Source organism: Chiloscyllium plagiosum, chromosome 16 (genome assembly GCF_004010195.1).
Source record: "Chiloscyllium plagiosum isolate BGI_BamShark_2017 chromosome 16, ASM401019v2, whole genome shotgun sequence".
Classification (NCBI taxonomy): domain Eukaryota; kingdom Metazoa; phylum Chordata; class Chondrichthyes; order Orectolobiformes; family Hemiscylliidae; genus Chiloscyllium; species Chiloscyllium plagiosum.
The window spans coordinates 43,928,621-43,952,942 of NC_057725.1; the positions used below are offsets into that span (position 1 = coordinate 43,928,621).

Sequence of the window (24,322 nt, forward strand, 5' to 3'; positions counted from 1 at the left end):
GAGATTGTTTCACTTTGCGGAGAGTCTAGGACCAGTGGGCATAATCTTTGAGCAAGAGTTTGTCAAGTTAGGACATTGAGGAAGAATTTCTTCCCTCAGAGGTTTGTGAATCTGTGGAATTCTTGACCACAAAGAACTATAGAGGCTGGGTGAATTTTTAATCAGTAAGGCAATAAAGGGTTACGCGGAAAAGGCAGGAATGTGGCATTGGGGATTTAAGGCAACCCTGATCTCACTGAATGGAAGAGCAGATCTCTATGAGCTGCATGGCCTACTTCTGCTGCTATATCTTACGGTCTATGTCAGCTTTCTATAAGAGCAATTCACTCCTCGTCCTTGACCCCATGGCCCTGCGCATATTCCCCATTAAGATAATGAAACTGTTCTCTTTCAAAATCCACGACTCAGTCTACTTGCATCATGCTGTCAAGCAGTGCATTCCAGATACAAACCACTCGCTATAAAAGATGTTTTTCCACATGTTGCCATTCTTCTTCTGCTGATCATCTTAAATCAATATTGCCTTGTTCTGTTCCCTCCAGATACTGGAACAGATTTTTCCTATCAAAATCTCTCATAATTTTGAAGATTTCTATCAAATCTCCTCTGAAACCTCTCCTCCAAGGTGAATACTGGAATGTTGGATGAAGGAGCTGGAGTACGCTGTTCAGTCCATGGTGCCTTTTCCCCATTCACTAACATCTTGACTTTGATCTTAGTTCCACTTTCCTGTCCCTTGCCACCATGTAATCAGTGATTCCCTTGTTCATGAAAGAAACCATCTAATTCAGTCTTGAACACTGGTTCTGCCACCACCGTTTGCTTGAAAAGAGGATAGACCCATGACCCTCTGAGAGAAAAACATTACTTATTTTCACCTTTAAAGGGAGAAGTCTTATTTTTAAATCAAGCCTGCTAGTTCTATTCTTTCCCCCGCTCACCTAGAACACCATCATACAAGAAAGCATCCTACCATTTTCCACCCTGTCAAGTCCCTTCACTATCTTGCAAGTTTTCATAAGATTACCTCTCATTCTTCTAAACTCTAATGGGTAAATCTTACGTCATTAGATAAGCCTTTCATCCCAGGAATAATTTGAGTGAACATCCTTTGAACTGTTTCTAATGCAATTACAAATATGGAGAGTAAAATATTATGCTATGCTTAAGATGTGATCTCACCAATTCTATATACATCTACAGTTAAATCTCTGTATTCTTAACTTCGATTATCCTCACAATAATTATCAGCACTCCAATTGCCTTCCATGTACTGGCAAACTAACGTTTTATGATTCAAGTTCCAGGTTTCTCTGAGTCCTGCAGTGTCACTCTGCTTTTCAGTTCACATTTTCCTACAGCGCACTCCATCTGCTACTTATTTGACTTCTCTCATGACCTATCAATATCCCTTTGCGGACGCTCTATTTTCTCTTGATAATTTATTTCTTTACCTTTTATACTTGCTTGCTGTTTCATCCAAAAAAACCTCCCATTTTTCCGTTCAAAAAATCAAGCACATTTTGATTTTCAAAGTAACCTGCTAGAACCTCCTTAACAATGAATTCTAGCAATTCCCCTGTGACAGATATTAGGCTAACCGACATGTAATGTTTTGCTTTCTGTCTCCTTCTTGAATTAAAATACCAAGTTAGCTATTTTCCAATCAACATGAACCCTTCCAGAATCTAAAGAATTTCAGCAGATAAAACCAACGCTATCACTATATATGCAGCCATTTGTTTCAAATTCCTAAGATGCAGACCATTCTAGAACCCTCTTCAGTTTACCTGTATAACTAAGGTCCTTATCCCTAGAACCAACCTTGTGAATCTTTTCTGCACATTGTCTAATGCTTTCACATTTTTCCCGAAGTGTAATGCCTAGAACTGGACGCAATACACCAACTGAGGTAAGTTAAATGTATTATACAGAGTGGACATTTGCCACAATCCTGTTTGATGGATATTGATTTTTTTTCCCACTTCTGCGTTTGGTAGCTGCACTTCAGCTGTCTGGATCCCAATCTCTGGAATTCCTTTCCTAATCCAATCTGCGTCTTTACTGTCCTCTCCTACTTTACAACAGTTTTTATTTGTTGTTTTGTTCAAAGTTTGTTTGATAACGTTCCTATGCAGTGCTTTGCATAGGTTTACAATGTTAAATATGCTTTACTGATTCAAGTTGTAATAGAATTAAATTGTTTAGAACATCTAACTTATATAAGTCTTTAATAAGCCTTCTTTAACTGTTTTCTCCCCTGGTCATGCTATCCTCAAGTTTTCAGAGTTCTTTTGTTAAGTCAAACAAAATACATAATTACTGTTTTAGATTAACTCTGCTTTTGCTGCCAGAGATTGAAGAATGATAAATCTGTTTGTTAAACTAATTGGGCAGGAAATAGACAATATTTCCAATGAATCAAAGCTCATCAATTTGATCTAAAAATGCCTGGTTCACTCATCACTGGCAACAGAACCTTCAATCGTCTGACCATTTGTTTGAAATTTCCTCCCTTAACCTTTCAATCTCTCCCAAATCCCTCCCTGCCTTTGAAGAACCTTCTCAAATCCCCATCCAGTTGGCTAAATATTCATTAGGAGAAAGTGAGGACTGTAGATGCTGGAGATCAGAGTCATGTGTGTGGTGCTGGAAACTCACAGCAGGTCAGGCAGCATCCGAGGAGCAGGAGAGTCGACGATTAAGGCAGGAGCCCTTCGTCAGGGAAAATTCATTACCCCTTCCTTGCTCAACAGACAATTTTCTGACGTTTATCTGTAAGCAATTTGGAATGTTCCTTACATTGAAGGACCAATTGAAACACAAGTGTTATTTAGTAAACCTATTGAATATTCATAGAATCCCTATAAGTGTAAAAGCAGGCCATCCGTCCAATCGAGTTCACACCGACCCTATGAAGAGCATCCAACCCAGACCCACCCCCTTGCCCAATAATTGTTACCCTGCACATCTCAAGGGATCCACCTATATTCACTGTATAACCCTGGACACTATATGGGCAATTTAGCATGGCCAATCCACATGACCTGCACATCTTTGGATTGTGGGAGAAAACCAGAGCACCCAGAAAAACCCACACAGACATGAGGAAAATGTGCAAATTCCACATACAGTTGCCCAAGGCTGGAATTGAACCCGGGTCCCTGCTGATGTAAGAAAGCTGTGCTAACCGCTGAGCTATCATGTTGCCATATTTGTTTTCTTGAAAAGATATTTTTATCATTACTCTTCTGGTGTTTTAGTTCAGAATTTTTTTATGCTTTGTAATTTAAACTTTCTAAATACATAAACATAGAACAAGGTTCACACCATTTTCAACGTAGAGTTATGATTATTAAAGGATTGTTTCTTATCCTAATTGCTCAATAAAAGTGCTGATTGATCTCTTGTTTGCAGTTGATGCGAACTGACATTTATCAGATAGACCCTCCACTCTTGCAGTATCCAGATTGGAAAGGGCATGAGTTGTAAGTATTGAGTAATTTTACTATGCTGTTTGTTGATTTTTAGATCACATCCTTCTCATAGTTTTCATATCAACTTTGGCTCAATAATTATGCAATCATGTCTGAGTCAAAAGGCTGTGGGTTTGAGCCCAAGTGAAGGATGTGTTCATGACATTAGGATTAGTGAAATAATGACAAATAATGACAAAATATGCTTGTTTGAAATGCCATGCTTCAGATTAGACATTAAAAAAAGGTCACTTTGCTGCATGTATAGAAGATTGTGCCATAATTTAAAGGACACAGAATTTCTCAACACACACTGTCAAAGAAGAAAAGGCAATTTATTTTTGTTTATGGGTCCTTGCTATGTGCACTTTGGCTGCCACGTTTACAAAAAATAAGTGATGATCGTTTTTTATCTGCAATGCAATTTTAGCTGTGGGCTAAAGTTATAAAAAAAAGAATCTTAGAAACAAACCCTGAAGTTGTTTTCAGAGAAACAAATGCTTTCTTAAACTCTAAGTATTAACCATACTTTTCTTTCCGCAGGTGCTGCCAGATTTGCTGAGTTTTTCCAGCACTCTGTTTTATTTCAGATTTCTAGCATCTGCAGTATTTTGCTTCCATTCAGAACTATTTAGATTCTAAAAGATCAAGTTGTGACACTTGAAGGACAGTTATGTCAGTGCACTGATTTGAAACTGTTCAACACTATCCATAGACTTCAGTATGTGGGCTCCTTTTCTTTAGGAGTCAGTCTTATATTGTTAGCCCAAAACTTCCACTATTGGGATAATGAAAAATTGGATGCAAATTAGGAGATGAACATTGGGATGTCACAGAGGTCCTGATAAATGTGTAGAAATTGTCTGGGGGGTGGTGTGGGCAGCATGGTGGCTCAGTGGTTAGCACTGCTGCCTCACAGTGCGAGGGACCCGGGTTCAATTCCAGACTCTGGCAACTGTCTGCATGGGGTTTACACATTCTCCCTGTGTCTGTGCAGGTTTCCTCCGGGTACTCCGATTTCCTTGCACTGTCCAAGGATGTACGGATTAAGTTGTAGGCAATACTAAATTATACATAGTGTCTAGGGATGTGCAGGTTAGGTGGATTGGCCATGGAAATGCAGGGTTACCGGTTGGGTCTGGGTGGGATGCTCATCAGAGGGTCGATGTGGATTTGATGGGTTGAATGGCAGCTTCCACAATGTAGGGATTCTGTGATGAAGTCAAACCTGCTGTGGGCTGATTTCAGTGTCAAAGATTTGCCCTAGCTGCTTGTAACTCATTCTGAATACCTTACACTAGTTAATATCTGGTTTGACTCGACCTGGATGGCTGACCTGACCATCTCCTGATGCAACGAGACCTGATCCAGCTATTCCTCTGACCCAAGCAGACCACTGCAATTTGACTTACCCATTCTTACCTCCCTCTCAATGTGACCCAGTTACCAACCTGCCCAATCCATCTATCCACTGACTTCTTCATTCACTATATCACTCATTAGGGATGCCAAGAGACAATATCAAACGAAGCTCGAGACCCAGACTAACCACAAAGAGACCTGTTGTTTGTGGCAAGGTTTACATGACATAATTGACTACAAAGCAGAGTGGAACAGAATTGTGGGCAACAGTACTTCCTTACCTGATGAGCTCAATGCATCCTTGCTTGAACGGAAGGACAGTGAATCGATATCACCCGTCCCTAACAGCTTTGGATGCACCTGTGCCCCCGGTCACTGCTGCAGGCATTAGATTGGCTGCCTTAAGGGCACACCCATGGAAAGCGACCAACCCAAACATGCGCTCAGATCCTGCGTGGACCAGCTGACAGGATTATTCACAAACATCTTTAATTTCTCCTTACTAAGATCTGAAGTTCCCACCTACTTCAAGAAGACCACCACCATCCCAATGCCCAAGAAAAATCATGCAGTGTGTCTCAATGGCTCTGACATCCATCGTTATGAAGTGCTTTAAGAGGTTGGTCATGGCTCATATCAACTCCAGCTTTTCGGATTGCCAAATTTCTTTGCACCGGTAGGTGAATTGCAATAGGTCTATGGCAGATACCATCTCCCTGGAACTCATCCCTAAAACTGGGCATCAAGGATACCTACATCAGGCTCCTATTTATTGATGGCAGCTCCGTCTTCAACACAATAATTCCAAAACAAACTCACCTCCAGACTCCAAGACCTAGGTTTGTAAACAGATTCAAGAACAGCTTCTTTCTTGCTGTTATCAGACTTTTGTGTTAATGTTGATCACTGTCTGCACCTTCTCGGCAGCTGTAACATTGTATCCTGCACTCTGTTCTGTTACCCTGAAGCACTTGTATAATATGATCTGCCCGTAAATAGCATAAGACAACACCTTTATGTATACCAAGGTACAGTGAATAGTCATAAAGCAAATCAAATCGAAGTCACTTGCTGGAACAGCTGTGATCTTTAAAAACCTATCTGAAAATGCCAGTTATAGTCAGTTCTGCTATAACACGTTTCTTTAACTCAAATTGGCTTTAACGTGATTGAAGAATTTAGACCATTATTTGTAGAATGCAAACTTCCCTTACCTGTATTGACTATAATGTGATTCTGGCCCCATTAGTTTAAATGGCGTGGCTATTATGCAATTTTCTTATAAAATGAGATCACGTGAGATCGGAAATATCACTTTATATCAGAACTGACTACTGTTGTGAAAAGGGGGCATTTCCTATCTTTGTCCATCAATTCTTGTGCTTGAAAGACTATGTGTTGACTCATTGGAAATCCCAGCAAAATAAAAACCAAATATGTTGGGTCACAGAAATCTTTGTGTTTAGTGTCTAATGCTGAATAGAAGATATGGCCTTTTTTTTTTAATTGCGATGTAATATGTTTTTGAATCAAAACTCCGGTCTCTTACCAATTCAGAGCTTTAACGTTTGATTACTCTGTGCAGATTTGTAGAAAGTGGCTATAATTAATTGTAAACATTTTTAATACTTCTTCATGATCATACATACTTTGGAAACTCACCATTGAGTTTTTCCATGTCCCTACTTCTGCTGTTTCCTAGCTCCAGTACAAGAAATTGAGCCACTTAAGGCCATTCCTAATTTCCCCTCTGTAGTCTGCCTCTCCACCTCTTCACTGCTCCTCTAAAAGCCCTCCTGCAAAACCAAGCTTTTAGTCCCCCTTGGAATATCTCTTTTGGCATGCATTTATGATTGTTGCATCTTTGTAAAATGTCCTAAAGTATTTTTCGGTATTAAAGGTGCACTGGAAAGGCAGATTATTATAAAATGAGGAGGTGACAGCCAATGGATTGTTGATTCAGAGATGTGGTAATGTTTTGGGGACCTGGATTTGACCCCCACCATGGCAAATATTCAAATTCAGTGGAAATCTAGAATTACAAATCTATTGATGACCATGAACCCATTGTCGATTGTCAGAAAAAAAACCATCTGGTTCACAAATGTCCTTTAGGGAAGGAAACTGTCATCCTTACCTAGTCTGGCCTACAAGTGACTCCAGATCCACAGCAATGTAGTTGATTCTCCACTGCCCTCTGGGCAATTAGGGTTGGACAATAGATGCTGTCCTAGCCAGTGATGCCCTCGTCCTGTGAATGAATAAAAAAAATATCAAAGTTTTGCCGTCATTGTTGGGTGATCTCCAACTTTTAAGTCCCCCCAGTAATAAAATAGAATGATAGACAATGCTGTATTTTGGAGATGTTGGAAAAATTGAAAAAGGAAAAGTGGAGAATAACTCACCTGATCTTCGCCTCCACTTCCAGATACATGTCAGAAGAATGGTGGAATACTCCACTTTCCTGAATGAGTGGAGTTGCAACAAGGCTCAAGAAGCTCAACACCATCCAAGATAAAGCAGCCTGCCTGTTGGAGAGAAACATCCATTCCTCCACTTTTAGATCACAATGGTTACAGTGTACTCCATTCACAAACTGCTCTGCAGAAACTTGCTAAAGCTTCATGAACAGTTCCTTCGAAACTTGCACCATCTACCATCTAATCTTAAATTAGTACTTTATAATACTGTGATGCTTATGTTTTCTCTCTTTCAGAAATATCTTTCTATTTTTGTTTTGATTAACTTTCTATCTGTGAATTTGTGTATTGAGAGAAAAATGTCCAACAGAAGAATTGAAAATATTTGTCTTTCTCTACCTCAGTCTTCGTGTGCAAGTGGGAAAGTTTTTGACAAAGTACTGTAAGGCACCAGTGCTCCTCAAGCCTGAGAACGTGAGTATTTATAAGAATAGCTGTGAATATTTAACTGTTCAAGTTTGCATACCCATTATTCCTAATTATGTGAATTCAAAATCTTTGTCCTTGTTCACAACATTGTGTCTTCCTACTATTGCTGTCTCTTCATTCTGCTTCATCTCCCCAACTATCAATTACCTCCGTTCCCCTTCCTCCCACCATATCACCTGCATATAAACCCACATTTTCCTGTTTACCATCAGTTCTGAGGAAGTGTTATTAACTCTACTTTCTCTTCACAGATGCAGCAAGACCTGCTGAGCTTTTCCAGCAATTTCTGATTTTATTTATGATTTACAGTATCCATGAATCTTTTGGGTTTTCTCAGAGAGGAAAATGGATTTGGAATTTTTATAACTCAGCACGTCCCATTTTTTTGTCAAACATAAAGAGACCTCACATGCCTTCTTTTTAAGTTGGACAGTCACTAGGCAACTCACAGGTTTGAATCCTAACTAGGTAGAAAGTGGTTATCAATGTTTACAAATTACGGAGCTCATCCTGATGTTCAACATGAAATGAATGGCTGAATTGCCGCCATCCCTAGATCACAGAATATATGCCTTTCAAATGCCGTGCAACAATGGAAGTACTGAACTTCAGCTTCTGCTTGACTTTTATAACCCCAATATGCTAAGTATTGAGCCTGAGTATAGATGTGTGTATTATAGCTGGCTTTTGGGAAACCATTTCAATAATAGCAGTTTACGTTTATACAATACCTTTGTGAGAAGAACATTGCAACAAACTTCACAGGTAAGTACAATGCAAGGAAAATATTTGTTTAACTAGGAAGGAAGAGATCCCTATCTATAAGTCTGAATCTGAATGGCTGAGGTCCATTCTTGCCTCATTGGAGTTGGCTAATCAACCACCAGTTGGTTATTTGGGTTGACCACTGTCATTCTCCACCAACATCCTAATCTTTAAAACAAATATCATTGCCCCTAAATGTTCTCCTGTTGGCATTTTTTCTACTTCGTCCATTTCATTCCCAAGAGCCATGTCGAGCAGTGCCACCATTTTCTGTTGTACTGGACACAGACTGCGCTAAGAAATTATTTTGAACACAATATAAGAGTACCTGTTCCTTTCCATCCTTAACACTACGATTATTTTAATCTATATTCGTTTAAAGTCCTCCATTAGAACTCTCTGCAATTTTCTTGCAGATTTGTTCCCCTTCATCATTCCCACTAGTTGCTGATTTATAGGGTACAGCGAACAATGTGATTGTGCCTTTTTCTTCCTTAACTGTAGCCAAGTTGGTTTTGTCCTTGAACCCTCTGGATAGTCTTCTTTACCTGCACTACAATGTTCTCCTTAACCAACATCACCATCCTTCCTCCATGTTTTTCCTTGTTTCTCTTTTCTGAACATCTTTATAACCAGGAACATCTAACATCCAGTCCTGCCCTACCTTAAGCCAGACCTTTGTCATTGCAGCAACATCATAATCCCACAAGACAATCTGTGCCTATAACTCTCCAATCTTGTTAACTGTATTCTGTGCTTTCAGATACATGCAATGTAATCCTGACATTCCTCACTGATATTCTGTCCTATTTGCCATCACACCTCTGTGAATTAATTTCACATTGCTCTTTCCCACCTCTCAGAACAAAACCTCCCAAACAGCACCAGCAAAATGCTCTGCAAGGAACTCAATTATTGTCTGTCCGGCTTATACAGGTGCTGTCTCTCCTGAAGCCACTGTCAGTGTGCCAGGATTCTAGAACCCTCCCTCCAACATTGTTCCAGCCACACAATCACCTGCCTTATCGTCCTATTTCTCTACTCACTTGCAGATACTACTGGGAGTAATCCAGAGACTATTTATTTCTGGGTCCTGCTTACAAATTTTCTTCCTAGCTGCCTAAATTCTGACCGCAGAACCACATTTCCCTTTCTACCTATGTTTTAGTGACAATGTAAACCTCAGTCTCTGACTTCTCCTGAAAAAGGTTCTGCAGCCAGCCCCTGACATCCTTGAATCTAGCATCAGAAGCAACATTGCATCCTGGAGTCAGATTAATGGCAGCAGAAAAGCCTACCTTTTCCCATAACTAAATAATCTCCTTTAGTTACTGTCCTTCCATTCTTTTAGTTTTCCCTCCTTTATAGCTGAACTGATTTTAAAGAAGTAAAGATTAGAAATTTGGATTCTGACCTGATCAGTATTTCTGGGCCTATGTGTTGAGTTCATGGCACTGCACTTTTGGAGGATGTGAAAGATTTGGGAAGGTTGCAGGAAAAAATTATGAGAATACTTCAAGCTATGTCAGATATATGGATAGATTGACAGAGCCTGGAGTTGTTCTCCTTGCAGGAGAGAAGATGGAGAGGAGATTTTCGAGGTTTTCAAAATCAGAGGGATCTGGACAGAGAACACAGGGAGAAACAGTTCCCAATTGGTGAAAGGGTCAAGAACTAAAATGCCGCTGATTCAAGATGCTTGGCCAAAGAAACTGGCAAGCTGAGGAAAATCTGTGCATTTTGTGCACTGAGCTGTTAGGATCTGGAATGCACTGACTGAGCATGAGGTGGGAGCAAATTCAATCATAGTTTGTAAAAGGGAGTTAGATTAAAATGTGCAGCACCGTGTAGTGAACACTATCTCAGGAATTGGGCTATCTCAATTGCTGTACAGAGATCAACCACAGACATAATTCACCAATGGGCTCCTCCTGTCCTTGTAAGCATTCTATGATTCAGTTAAATTTAGCTGAACCCTCGTTGAAGATTGAATATCTCAATGAATGGGTTTCTTTTGAAGTCTCTGAGTAACATTAATGTGAATCGTTGATAAAAACTAGATGCCTGTCTAAATAGTAGGAGTGGGTGTCTTAGCAATGTGAGTGACACATTTCTGTGAATCAGTGATTTGATTTCTTTATATATAATGATGGACATTTTATACAATTGAAATTGAAAATTACTTTAAATGAAAAGGCCATTTTTCCTCTTCCCAAAATTCTACTAGTTCGTAGAATGCTAATTAACCAAGTATGTTAACACATTATTTTTCCATTATTTTAGATAGTAGTGGTTAATGGTTGCGGTTCCCTGTTTTCTTCACTGTCTGCTGTGCTCTGTGATCCTGGAGGTAAGTGAAGGTTGAATCAGGGACGTTCTTTAATTAAGTGATATTTGGATTTCCTTTTGGTTTTCTGGAAATGGTATCTTAGATGTAACATTTAAAAAAAATTAATACAAGAGTACTGTAAAAGTCAAATTATACCTTCTGAGTTGCCATCATCATTTCCTTGATCCAGATAGAGAGATAAGAGTTGAAACTTGGAAGAGAGGTAAGGATGACCAGCTGTACTTATCACCAATGAAGCATTCAGCTGAGCAACAAAGAGCCATAACACAACTAAAATCAATGGGAAAGCCAAGGGAGGATAACTTTCCTTCCCGGAACGTAAGAACTAGGAGCAGGAGCAAGCAATTCAGTTCCATGAGCCTGCTCCACCATTTTACATGGTCCATGGCTGATCTCATCTCAGTCTCAGCTCCACTTTCATACTAGCTCTCCATAACACTATAACCATGGAGACTACTATTGTTCCAAAACCTAGGGTGGCATGGTGGCTCAGTGGTTAGCACTGCTGCCTCACAGCACCAGGGTCCCAGGTTCGATTCCAGCCTCGGGCGACTGTCTGTGTGGAGTTTGCATATTTTCCTATGTCTGCATGGGTTTCCTCTGGGTGCTCCGGTTTCCTCCCACAGTCACACAGATGTGCAGGTCAGGTGAATTGGCCATGCTAAATTGCCCATAGTGATAGGTGTATTAGTTAGAGGGAAATGGGCCTGGGTGGGTTACTCTTCAGAGGGTCGGTGTGGACTTGTTGGGCTGGAGGGCCTGTTTCCACATTGTAGGGAATCTAATCTAATCCAACTTGATCAGGTAAATCAAGGCCATTGTTAAGGCTATGGTTACTACTCTGATGGGTGGCTTGCCTCCTGACCTCTTGATTCTTGCCATCTCCATGACTCAAATCAAAAGTGTAATGGCATATTCTCTGCTGACCTGGATGGGTGAAACCCAATAATATCTTTGACACCATGTAGACTGTAAATGTAAGATATCATGGAGAGAAAGACCTCTCACTATGATAATCAATGTGAGACAGAGATTACTGCAATCCATCTCACTCAGGGTATTGACAAATTCTGACCTCAAGGTACACATTCCCATTTCTTAATAAGTCAAGGACCTTATTAAGTATACCAGAGAAATGCAAAGTTAATACCTAATAATGGCAATTGTTAGATAGCATAGAAGATAGAAGCAGCAGGAGGCCATTCGCCCCTTCAAACCGGCTCTGCCATTCATCACAACTATGGCTGATCATCCACATCAGTAGCCTAATCCTGCTTTTCCCCATAACCTTTGAAACCATTTGCACCAAGTGCTATATCTAGCTGCTTCTTGAATACATTCCTGTAGTAACAAATTCCACAGGCTCATCACTCTTTGGGTGAAGAAATGTCTCCTCATCTTAGTCCTAAATGACATAACCCAAATCCTCAGACAGTGACCCCTGGTTCTGGACACATCCACCATCAGGAATATCCTACCTGCAGCTACCCTGTCTCGTCCTGTTAGAATTTTATAAGTCTCTGAGTGCCCCACCCTGATTCGTCTGGACTCCAGCAAAAATAATCCTAACCTAGTCAATCTCTCCTCAGACGTCAGTCCTGCCATCCCTGGAAGAAGCCTGGTAAACCTTCGCTGTACTCCCTTGAGAATAAGAGCATCTTTCTCAGAAAAGGAGACCTAAACTAATCATAATATTCTAGATGTGGTCTCGCCAAAATCCCATATAACTGCAATGACATATCCCTGCTCCTGTACTCGAAACCTCTCACAATGAAGGCTAACAAACCCTTTGCTTTCTTTATCGCTGCCTGCACCTGCATGCTTACCTTCACCAACTGGAGTAAATGGACACCCATGTCCCACTGCACACTCCCCTCTCGCAATTTACAGCCATTCAGGTAGTAATCTGCCTTCTTGTTTTTGCTTCCAAAGTGAATAACCTCGTGTTTATATTACATCTGCCATTGATTTGACCATTCACCTAACCTCTCCAGATCATGCTGAAAGATCTCTACATCCTTGTCATAGTTTACCCAGCACAAGGGGACTCAACTCTGACTCTTTGCTTTGAGTTGTCTGGGGCACAGACTTCTCTTTTGTTCTGTATTCTGTTGACCATAATCTATATGTCGTCTTGTTTTCTCAACAATGTTCTGTAATTCTTTATCTTCCATCCCAATGAAATCCTAACACTCTTATTAGGCCATAGATTTGTCCTGGTCAAATATGATTGTTATCAAGTTGAGGTAATCGATAGTTCATGGATTCTCTATGCTCTGATAGATAGATGTTTTCTGAAGGTTTAAGATTTTTGCTTCTTATAATAGCTCAATGTTTGTACAATTGCAGTTTCAGCATTCATCTTATCTTTTACATTTTGCAAGCAATTCTGTAGTCTCCAAACTAACCACCTTTCATTGATCTTGTGCAAAGGTTTTAAAATACTTATCAAAAGTATTTCAAAATAAAGCAATTTCTAGCGTAAGCTATTTCACAAACACATAACTGACTAGTTGACATTTTTAGCAAAGCTAACACTTCTGTTTCACAATCCAGCCTTGACATTACAGCTTCTTAAGAGAGTATTCACAGAATGATTGCCATTGAACAAATATAAGTGTCTATAAACCCAAAACTATTTGAGCAATAATCCTAGTTTTCCTCACTGAGCTGTAGTTACAGTTTATACCAACTATTGGAGGCACTATAGTAACCCATTATGGGGACTGTCTGTTAGCCAAATGACCTCTATCACTGAGAAAGACAAGAAAAGGAATGTCTTGAGAACAACATCACCTCCAGGTTTCTCTCCAAGCTCTGCACTATTCTAATTCGTACCTCTTCCACTGTAGTTTCATCATTGTTTATTGATTGCTGTCCTCTAATTTGCTACTTACTTTCGGAGCATGAATTAAGGAGATGCCCCACTGCAATATTTTGTAAGGCAACTAAGCATTGTCAATTTTGAGGCCATGCTAGCATTGCCTAGATCCCAAGAACAATTCCAAAAATAATCTTATTTCTGCAAGTTTGGGGAATATCTTAAGCAAATAATACTATATTCATTATTTTCGGAAATGAATAAAATTTCAATTTTTGGTTTATGCTTATTTGTTATCATTGGTACTAAATCTTCTCTTACTCCCAACCTTGCTGTAGTGTATATCACGAGTAGCCTATGCATTACTAGTTAATTGCAACATTTATACTAGCAAACAGAGGGTTGATTCAGCAAGGAAATAATGTTAACTTCTGTCTTTCGACCATGTGTCATTTTATTATTAAATTAATTATACTGCCTGGTTTTCCTTCTGTTTTGGCAGATACAATTCTACTATCTTCTCCATACTATGGTGTTATCAAGGATGATATATTTTTCTACAGCGCAGTCAAACCATTACTTGTGGATTTGGAGAGCAAAGTAAGGAGATCGCACAAAAACAAATAGCTGCATAATCTGTTGTTTGTTTTGCTTCATCATACTGTACTTCAGTTCAGTGAATGAGGACTAAACAATTGAGTAACTCAAAGAGTAGTCTCTATCATTAGTTGTCTCTGAATTATGTCCTGAACAATGATGTATTAGCAATTTAACGTATGTAACATGTAGTTTTATTCTAAACATGTTGTTGGATTTTTATTTCCATATCACGAGTGCATTGTTGAACATGATCAGGACAAGTGTGTAGTACAAGTGTGTAGTTACTTACCAGTGGTTCATTGTATTACAAAACTACCCTTTCACCTCGATATTTTCATATTCAGGCAAAGTGTCTGACTGAAGCACTTCTGACACTTTGAAGTGGCCAGTCTGTTTTTTTAAATTGTCCCCTTAATCAAGGAATTATGGATGGCGGTTGAGTGAGTTATACTGGTTGGGTTTTGTTGATGCTGTAATTAGATTAGATTAGATTACATTACAGTGTGGAAACAGGCCCTTCAGCCCAACAAGTCCACACCTACCCGCCAAAGCGCACCTAACACTCCGGGCAATTTAGCATGGCCAATTCACCTGACCTGCACATCTTTGGACTGTGGGAGGAAACCGGAGCACCCGGAGGAAACCCACGCAGACACGGGGAGAACGTGCAAACGCCACACAGTCAGTCGCCCGAGTCGGGAATTGAACCTGGGTCTCTGGCGCTGTGAGGCAGCAGTGCTAACCACTGTGCCACCGTGCCGCCCAAAAATGTGTGGTGATTATGTGTGTTAACTTGTAAAAATACTGCACCTTCATAGTCAATCCCAAAGAACATTAGAAATTTGTAACATGGAGATGTGAATCTAATTCTTGCAGTGAACTTTGATGTTTTTGTTTTAGGTGACCGATGGAGATACACGTCCATTTCAATTAACAGTAGGAAAGCTTGAAAAAGCAATGCAGATTGCAAAGCTACAGGTGCGTGGATGGTTCAGAAATTTTGATTCTTTACAATTTATTTATCTTTATTTTTATATTGCTTTGCTTTCTATGTTAGTTTCAGACAATGAGATTAATTGATCAAAATTCTGTACACAATTTTAAAAAAGAAATTGTACGTTCTGCAGAGATTATGTAACGTGTATCTTCAGTTGACCAATTCATGCCGTTTTTCTAATACTGAACTATGTTAGTTTCAGACAATGAGATTAATTGATCAAAATTCTGTACACAATTTTAAAAAAGAAATTGTACGTTCTGCAGAGATTATTTCTGCAGAGATTACATACGTTAAATTCCCATTTCTGGGAATTGTATCTTCAGTTGACCAATTCATGCCGTTTTTCTAATACTGAACAAATAACACATTGTATCAAAGGGTTGTAATGTGTAGATAGTAACCCAAGGTTGGAATCAAACCCAGTTCCTCGTGCTGTAAAGAATAACATAGCTGAGGATGTTTAGCCTTTCTTGTTAAGTACATAGTCCTAATTTTTTTTTATAATGTTTGCAAATTATTTTTGAAGCTCCTTGAGTTTTAATATCCATTTTGCAGTGCATCAATCAATATGGGCTAGGCAAGGTTACATACAGGTTCAATTTAACTTCTGTACTTGCTAATTCGATCAAGCTGGAAATGAATCTTGATGCTTACCTTGTTTTTTTTAGCACTGTGTTCAAAGTGAATCTATAATGGACACCAAAACATCCTAGCAATAATTCCTGAAGAACATTTTATTGCAATATGCCAGAAGATTCTTTATTTTGCTCATTTTGCCATCTTATACACATCATTCCTTGCTAACTGAGTGTAGTTCACCATCAGTCGTTATTGCCCTTCCAATATACTCAGGCATTACCTCAGTCTCCATTTCTCCTTTACTGTTAATTTAATCTGTTCAGCGAGAAGATTCTGCTTTTAAAAATGTCAGCGTAAAGTATGAGAATCTGTTTCCCATGTTTTCAGGTTAACATGTTCTGTACAATAAGCTGAATAGTCACTGTATGCAAAATATCTTGTCTTTCAGTCCTGTCTTTATTCAGCCTCAACTCCAGTGTTTTTTTTTGGAAGTTTACAAAGTCAACATTTAATCCTGCCTCGGCACACTGTTTGCTTCAACTGCATTATGCTGGTATTTTCTAATTGACTAAAATGTTTGAAAGAAAGCTTAACAACTTTTCAACATTTCTTTTCAATCTCCAGTCAGTCGTTTCGGCTTCAGTGGAATAGTAACACTTAGTATTCTGAAAGGAAAACTTCCATTGGTTTACAACTGTTGAATGATTGCTAGATCAGAGGGCTAGTCCCAAAGTATAGTGAATGAGGCAGTTGAGAAAAAAATAAAAATTAAATACCGAAATCATAATTTTGCACATAGATGACTTACCTCAGAACTTTGTAAAGGAATAGTTCAGTGCTCTTAACCTATTTCCAGAATAGGATTTTGAATTACTTTGTACATGCATCCTTCAATGCCGGTCCAAGTGAAATCTTTAAAAATTGAATGACTGACTGACTGACTGACTGTGGTTGTTGGAGTTTGATGAATCTATAAAGCTACATAAAAGTCTACATCCTGAAGCCTGCAATTCTTTCTATAAGTCTTTCCTCTTCCTTAACCATCTCTCTTCCTTTATGAGATTCCTTAGGACCAAGTTTTGTTTATTTGACCTAATATTTCCTAAAGGCTTAAATTATTTTATAAGTCTACAATGATGCACCTTGAGGCAATTTACTGCTTTAAAGCTGCTGCATAAATGCACATTCATGTTGATTTAATCAGAATATCTTGTGCAATTTGAGACAGGAAGGCAAGACTGTAATGTTGCACATCAGAAATGAACATGCAAGGTGCAGATTTTTCAGCACTGACAAAAAAAAGTTACAAGTCTGAACCTGATAGTTTAATCTTTGTTTATATTGTTTAAATTTTGTTTATATTAATTAGCACGACTCAGTTCTCAACAGAAAGAGTTTATGTTAATGTCAACATATTTTTAATTAAGTGTACTCCTAAAATAGATTCATTTTGATTCGATTTGCAGTTTGCTAGCACAGAACAATGCTACACATCAATGATTTTTGTGTTCTCACAGGGTACCAGGGTCACGGCAATGATTCTGACAAATCCCCATAATCCCTTGGGTGATATTTATTCCGCAAAAGAAATGAAAGAGTTTCTTGAGTTTGCTAAAAGGTGAGATTTCCATTGGAATTATGTGTCATAAACAATTTCCTGCCTGACCAGCAATGAAGGTTTGTAAGGAGATGTAATGTTCTTTTTTAAATTGTTAAAATGTTTAGAAGATGGATATTGTAAATCCCCTGCAGACTTGTAGTTTGTATCAGTTTCAGGTTGTAAAGGTACATTTTATTTTCATTTAATTCTCTTAAGAAGAAATCCAAACTGCCCATTCAATGGTCATGCACCATCTTCAACTTTGATTTCAAATAATTCACTTACTTTCACAAAATAAATCCAGACTCAAATATTTTGACTATTAGAACTCGTGCACTTTTTTTTAAAACTTATTTACATGTATCTTTATGAGAACTAAAAATATATTTTGCAGAATGTTGTAGTTTGATCCATGCTGAAAATCTGTGACAATCGCTAGAATAGTGCTTTATTACATTGTAATGTGGATTTAATAATTTTCTGCATTCCCCACGCTGCCTTTCAAATCCTGATGTGTATCAATCATTGTTGTGTGCTGATGAGCTTGATATTATTTTGCAAATTAATATCATTTTGAGCCAAGAGGTTGGTTCTGGTTCTGCCACAAGCTATGCAAATTATTAGAACAAACTCATGTTGTGTCAAGATTATTTTGTGTCAATAATTTCATTATCTGATTTTCTGAAGCTCTGTTATATGACACCAGGTATTTGGCCATAAGGATATGGGGTGATCAGGTCTATTTTGCTTTCCCTGTCCCACCTGACACTCTTATGCAGTTCCTGGACACTGATACATAGATTAACATTTTTAGAGGCCTTTAAACAATTTACTTCACCATATTTTCCAAAGATCCCCAAGATGTAGACTTCAATGAAAACAAAAGTAAGGAGAGAGAGTAAACAAGCTGCTGACATGCTGCTAATGTTTTAGTAGATGCACAGAGTCCAGATCTACCCCAAATGATCTGTAATTGTGTAATTGAAGTAACTTGTCAATATTTAAAACAACTGACATAGTCTATTGAAGATGTTATTGCATTAAAGAGCAAAGCAGGAACTTATCCAGTCCCCAGTCAAGATGTTCAGTAGACTCACTGCATCATTTAAACATTCTAGCTTTATTGAGTATAAAAATCAAGCCCCTTCTTTGAACTGAGATTGTTTGCACAACTTAATTCAATAAGATTTCTATTTTTTTTTCCCTGGTGGTGCAGATACAAATTGCATGTAATTGTGGATGAAGTGTATATGTTATCGATATTTGGTGATATGGACTCATTCCAAAGTGTTCTCAGTTTTGACAAGTGAGTTTTATATCTTAAATTAACTATAGTGAATAAAGTGACAATTGTTTTGTATAATTAAACAAAAATATATTGTTCATAATTTGCGGGTGTCACTGGCTAGACCAGCATTTATTGCACATTCCTAATTGTCCAGGGGACAGTTAAGAGTTAACTAATGTGGACTTGAAGTCACATGAAGACCAGACCATTTAAGGATGGCAGATTGCCTTCCCTGAAAGACATAAGTGAACTAGATGGGATTTTGTGACAATCGACAACAATCATCATTAGGCTAGCTTTTTAATTGGAACTCAGATTTCACTATCTGCCATGTTGCGATCTGAAGCTATGTCCCCAGAATCTTAGTCTGTGGTTTTAGATTACGAGTCCAGTCACATTGCCACTGTGCTACCTGTCTTCCCACATTTATATAGAAAATCGTCATCATCATCACAATTTAGGAGACTCTAAATCAAGCTACTGAGCAATTTACATGTAGAATTTCTATTTTCCTGACTCAGAATGCACATTCCACCCTCATCAGTTTACTTGCCCCTCTTACCCACAAATACAGAGCTTAGCTGCAGGTTGCTAGAATCCAGGCCAAGGCTGTTAAGTGTACAAAGATGTACTGCTGGAATAAAACTAAACCTCAAAGCCTCCCACTACCCTTTCAGGTATAATCATTTTACTCACTGGAGTATTGGTTTGTAAAGTTACTGAAGCCACATAAAAATAAAAACACTACCCCAAATTAGCAAGTGTTCTTCATCAATAGCACCTTTTTTGATCTGTCCATTTAACAAGTCCACCTGATTTGCCATTTTTTTTTGCTGTTCAGTATTGGATCTTTTGAAGTTCCCTCTAGGGTGAACAATAATGTAAGAGGAATCTAATCACAGAACGTAGATTACAGCGCAGTAGAGGCCCTTCGGTCCTCGATGTTGTACCGACTTGTGAAACCAATCTGAGCCTATCTAATCTACATTATTCCATTTTTGTCCATATGTTTATCCAATGGCCATTTAAATGCCCTTAAAGTTGGCGAGCCTACTACTGTTGCAGGCAGTACGTTCCATGCACCTACTACTCACTGAGTAAAGAAACTACCTCTGACATCAGTCCTATATCTATCATCCCTCAAGTTAAAGCTATGTCCCCTTGTGCTAGCCATCATCATCTGAGGAAAAGGGCTCTCATTGTCCACCCTATCTAATCCTCTGATTTAACTTATATGTCTTATATAAGTCACCTCTCAACCTTCTTCTCTCTAACAAAAACAGCCTTAAGTCCTTCAGCCTTTCCTTGTAGGATCTTCCTTCCATACCAGGCAACATCCTAGTAAATCTCCTCTGAACCCTTTCTCACGCTTCCACATCCTTCCTATAATGCGGTGACCATGTATGCAATACTCCAAGTGCGGCTGCACCAGAGTTTTGTATAGCTGCAGCATGACCTCATGATTCCGAAACTCAGTCCCTCTACTAAAAGCTAACAAACCATATGCCTTCTGAACAACCCTATCAACCTGGGTGGCAACTTTCAGGGATCTATGTACATGGACACCAAGATCTCCCTGCTCATCTACACTACCAAGAATCTTACCGATAGCCCAGTACTCTACCTTCCTGTTACTCTTTTCAAAATGAATTATCTCTCACTTTTCTGCATTAAACTCCACTTGCCACCTTGCAGCCTGGCTCGACAGCTATCTATGTCCCTCTGTAACCTACAACATCCTTCGGCACTATCTACAGCTCTACCCACCTTTAGTGTCATCTGCAAATGTACTAACCCATCCTTCTACGGCTTCATCCTGGTAATTTATAAAAATTCCAAACAGCAGTGGACCCAAAACAGATCCTTGTGGTACACCAGTAGTAACTAAACTCCAGGATAAACATTTCCCATCAACCACCACTCTCTGTCTTCTTTCAGCTAGCCAATTTCTGATCCAAACTGCTAAATCACCCTCAATCCCATGTGGCTCCGTATTTTGTGCAATAGCCTACTGTGGGGAACCTTATCAAATGCTTTACTAAAATCTTTATGCACCACATCAACCGCTTTACCCTCATCCACCTGTTTGAGTTCTTTGAGAAGGTGGCCAATGAGGTTTGTGAGGTACGTCCTACCCTTCACAAAACAGTGTTGACTATTCTTAATCAACTTATTCCCTTCTAGATGATTATAAATCCTATCTCTTATAACATTTTCCAACACTTTACCCATGACTCAAGTAAGGATCACTGGTCTATAATTACCTCTACTCCTTTTCTTGAACAAGGGAACAACATTTGCAATCCTCCAGTCTTCTGGCAGTATTCCTGTAGACAATGACGACATAAAGGTCAAAGCCAAAGGCCCGGCAGTCTTGTCCGTGGCTTTGCAGAGAATCCTTGGATAAATCCCATCCTGCCCTTGGGACTTGTCTATTTTCAAACTTTCCAGAATTGCTAACAACTCCTCCTTGTGAACTTTAATCTCATCTAGTCTAGTAGCCTGTATCTCAGTCTTCTCCCTGACAACATTGTCTTTTTCTAGTGTGAATACTGATTAAAAAATATTCATTTAGCACTTCCCTGATCCAGATTAGACTCCCTATTGTATGGAAACAGGCCCTTCAGCCCAACAAGTCCACATCGACCATCTGAAGACATCCACCCAGTCCCATTCCCCTACATTTACCCCTGACTAATGTACCTAACACTATGGGCAATTTAGCATGGCCTATTCACCTGATCTACACATTTTTGGATTGTGGGAGGAAACCAGAGCCGCCCTATCTCCTCTGATTCCATGCAAAACGTCCCACTATCGTCCTTGATTGGCCCTACTCTTACTCTAGTCATTCTTTTATTCCTGATATACCTATAAAAAGCCTTAGGGTTTTCCTTGATCCTATCCACCAATGACTTCTCATGTCCCCTCCTTGCTCTTGTTAGCTCTCTGTTTAGGTCTTTCCTGGCTAGTTTGTAACTCTCAAGCGCTCTTACTAAGCCTTCACATCTCATCCTAACATATGCCTTCTTCTTCCTCTTGACAAGAGATTCAACTTCCTTAGTAAACCATGGCTCCCGCCATCGACAACTTTCTCCCTGCCTAATAGGTAAATACTTATCAAGGACCAATAGTAGATGTTCCTTGAATAAGCTCCACATTTCAGATGTGCCCATCCCTTGCAGTTTTCTTCGCTATCCTATGCACCCTAAATCTTGCCTAATCGCATCGTAATTACCATTCCCCCAGCTATAAGTCTTGCCCTGAGGTATATACCTGTCAGTTTCCAATGCTAATGCAAACATAACCGAATTGTGGTCACTATTGCAAAAGTGCTCACCTACCTCCAAATCTAACACCTGGCCTGGTTCATTACCCAGTACCAAATCTAATGTGGCCTCACCCCATGTTGGCCTGTCTATTCACTCATACTTAATCACAGACTTCTGTCAACTTGTTAATGTAATCTGAGACAATGCCAGAACATTGCACAATAGTTGTGAAATGTAGGTATTGGAGCATTGCATGCTGTCTGTGCAGTCATTTTGATTCAACTTTGTTTATGGGGGAGTGAAAATAATTGTATTTACATTAATTATAGATGGACCATACTTTGTTTTTCCAACTTCTGTGCTTGAAAATTCAACAATCAGATTTTGCTATCTTGGTGCTTTTTATTATATCTGTGTTGCTATATTTTTGTTCACATTTAAGTATTCAGAATTAATGCCTGTATCACACTGTTTTTCAGGCTTCCTGATCCACAGAGAACTCATGTAATGTGGGGAATTAGCAAGGTAAAACGTTTCATTGGAACTAATGGTTAATTCTGTCTGAACACACAAGATGCATGTTTTCTTTAAAACAGCAGTATACAATGGAAATTTGACATTTTTGTAGGTTATGCTGGAATACCACTTAAGTAATCGCCTCACATGATGAATGTTCAGTCTTTTACTGATTCATTTGGGATTGGAAGAGTCAACCATCTGAATGACAACAGTGGAATGCAAAAATATGCTTCTGCTATTCTTTGTCAGGGATCATTACATAATATGGGGACTTTATATAGGGGAAAGAAGAATTTCACTTTGGAGAGAATCTTCTTCTGTTATATTTAATTTACTCAAATCAGGATACAAGAGTAACCTCCTTTTGCAATGACTGTTGAGACTGTGGAACTCACTACAACATGGAGTGGTTGAGGAAAATATTGTGAATACCTATCTAGGTAAGGAGACAAGATAGAAAGATATGCTGGTAGAGTTCAACAAAAATTAGGCTAAGTGTCATTTTCAGGTGTTTCATGAAGGAGCTGCCTCCAGAAACTCTGGTGAATTTTCTCATAAAAATGTACTCTGCTAACCTTGTTAAATATGTCAAATGCCTACATGGTGCTGCTCTTGCATTTGTGTTACTCTCAGCAGCAGTAGAGGTGCTCACACTGCTAGGACATCCTAGGTTTTCTGCCAATGGTGCCATATTCAAAGCTCAGTTGTGCACTAATTCAAGCACTGCAAGATAGGCATAGCCATACACAGTTACAATGTATGAAGAACTGCTCTAATAAAGGCAGTTTGGCACCTCCTTTTACTGACCTGAACCTGAAGCCCCTGGTAGACATGGTGATGGACAGGAGTACCATCCTCTTTGCTCAGGGTGGCTGGTGGAGACCACAGCAATAGACCTTACTGGTCTGATCTGAAATTGCTGCCTGGGTGAGTGTAATGTCCACAGTTTGAAGTGGCACCCCAGCAGCACAGGAAGATGATTAATGAACTTCTGTGCACCACAAGCGTAGATTCCACCATACTCTATCCTGTTACCTCATACTCACTTTAACTAGGTTTGTAACACTAGAAATTTACAAGCAAACGTGATTGAAGTGTACAAGTTCATGAGGGGTCTTGACAAAGTAGATGTAGGGAGGATGTTCCCTATTACAGGGATTTAGGGAATGAGGAACCAGCTGTTTAAAACTGGTATGAGGGGAATTTGTTTCTGACACTTGTGTGTCTTTGGAAATCTATTTCTAATAAGGTGCTCGAAGCAGAATCCTTGAAATTTTATGGAGGCAGAGGGAGATAGATTCTTGATAAGTAAATAAATGAAAGATTGTCAGGGTAGACTGGAATACAGCTTTATGATCGCAACCAGCTGTGGTCTTATTGAATGGCAGAGCAAGTTCGAGGGGCTGAATGGCCTGTTTGTTCATATATAACTGTGCCACTGCACATACCCCCCAGTAGGGTCATGGTCTACTATTCCCACTGTAGCATGTTGCAATCTTCCTTTAATGGCTCTCTCTCACCCCATTCGCTTCAACCGCCAACCCTTGCTAGCCTCTGTGCTTTCTACTCTCTTACTGAGGGCAGCTTAACACCTTTCCTCTACCTGCACCAGCACTAATAACTATGCTAGCCACTTTTCTCTCACTTTATAAGGAGAGAATCCTTGTCTGAGCAGGAAAAGACCTAGATCACTCATGGTGATACTGGGACCTCCATGGCTCAGAACTTGTCAACTATGTAAAATTCACTGCCCAATGCCCATTACTTCCCCTATGATTGTA

At 39.2% G+C, this 24,322-nt stretch overlaps 1 protein-coding gene across 3 annotated transcripts in view; it reads left to right on the plus strand.

Annotated features, from left to right (window-relative positions):
* accs (1-aminocyclopropane-1-carboxylate synthase homolog (Arabidopsis)(non-functional)) overlaps positions 1-24,322 on the plus strand; it is a 63,820-nt gene that overhangs the window by 22,593 nt on the left and 16,905 nt on the right. For all 3 annotated transcript variants that reach the window (XM_043705945.1, XM_043705946.1, XM_043705947.1), the window contains 8 exons: positions 3,418-3,488; positions 7,663-7,732; positions 10,796-10,862; positions 14,186-14,283; positions 15,184-15,261; positions 17,380-17,480; positions 18,679-18,768; positions 22,502-22,547. In XM_043705945.1, the coding sequence (XP_043561880.1) occupies positions 3,418-3,488; positions 7,663-7,732; positions 10,796-10,862; positions 14,186-14,283; positions 15,184-15,261; positions 17,380-17,480; positions 18,679-18,768; positions 22,502-22,547 (621 nt within the window). The remainder of the gene's footprint in view (positions 1-3,417; positions 3,489-7,662; positions 7,733-10,795; positions 10,863-14,185; positions 14,284-15,183; positions 15,262-17,379; positions 17,481-18,678; positions 18,769-22,501; positions 22,548-24,322) is intronic.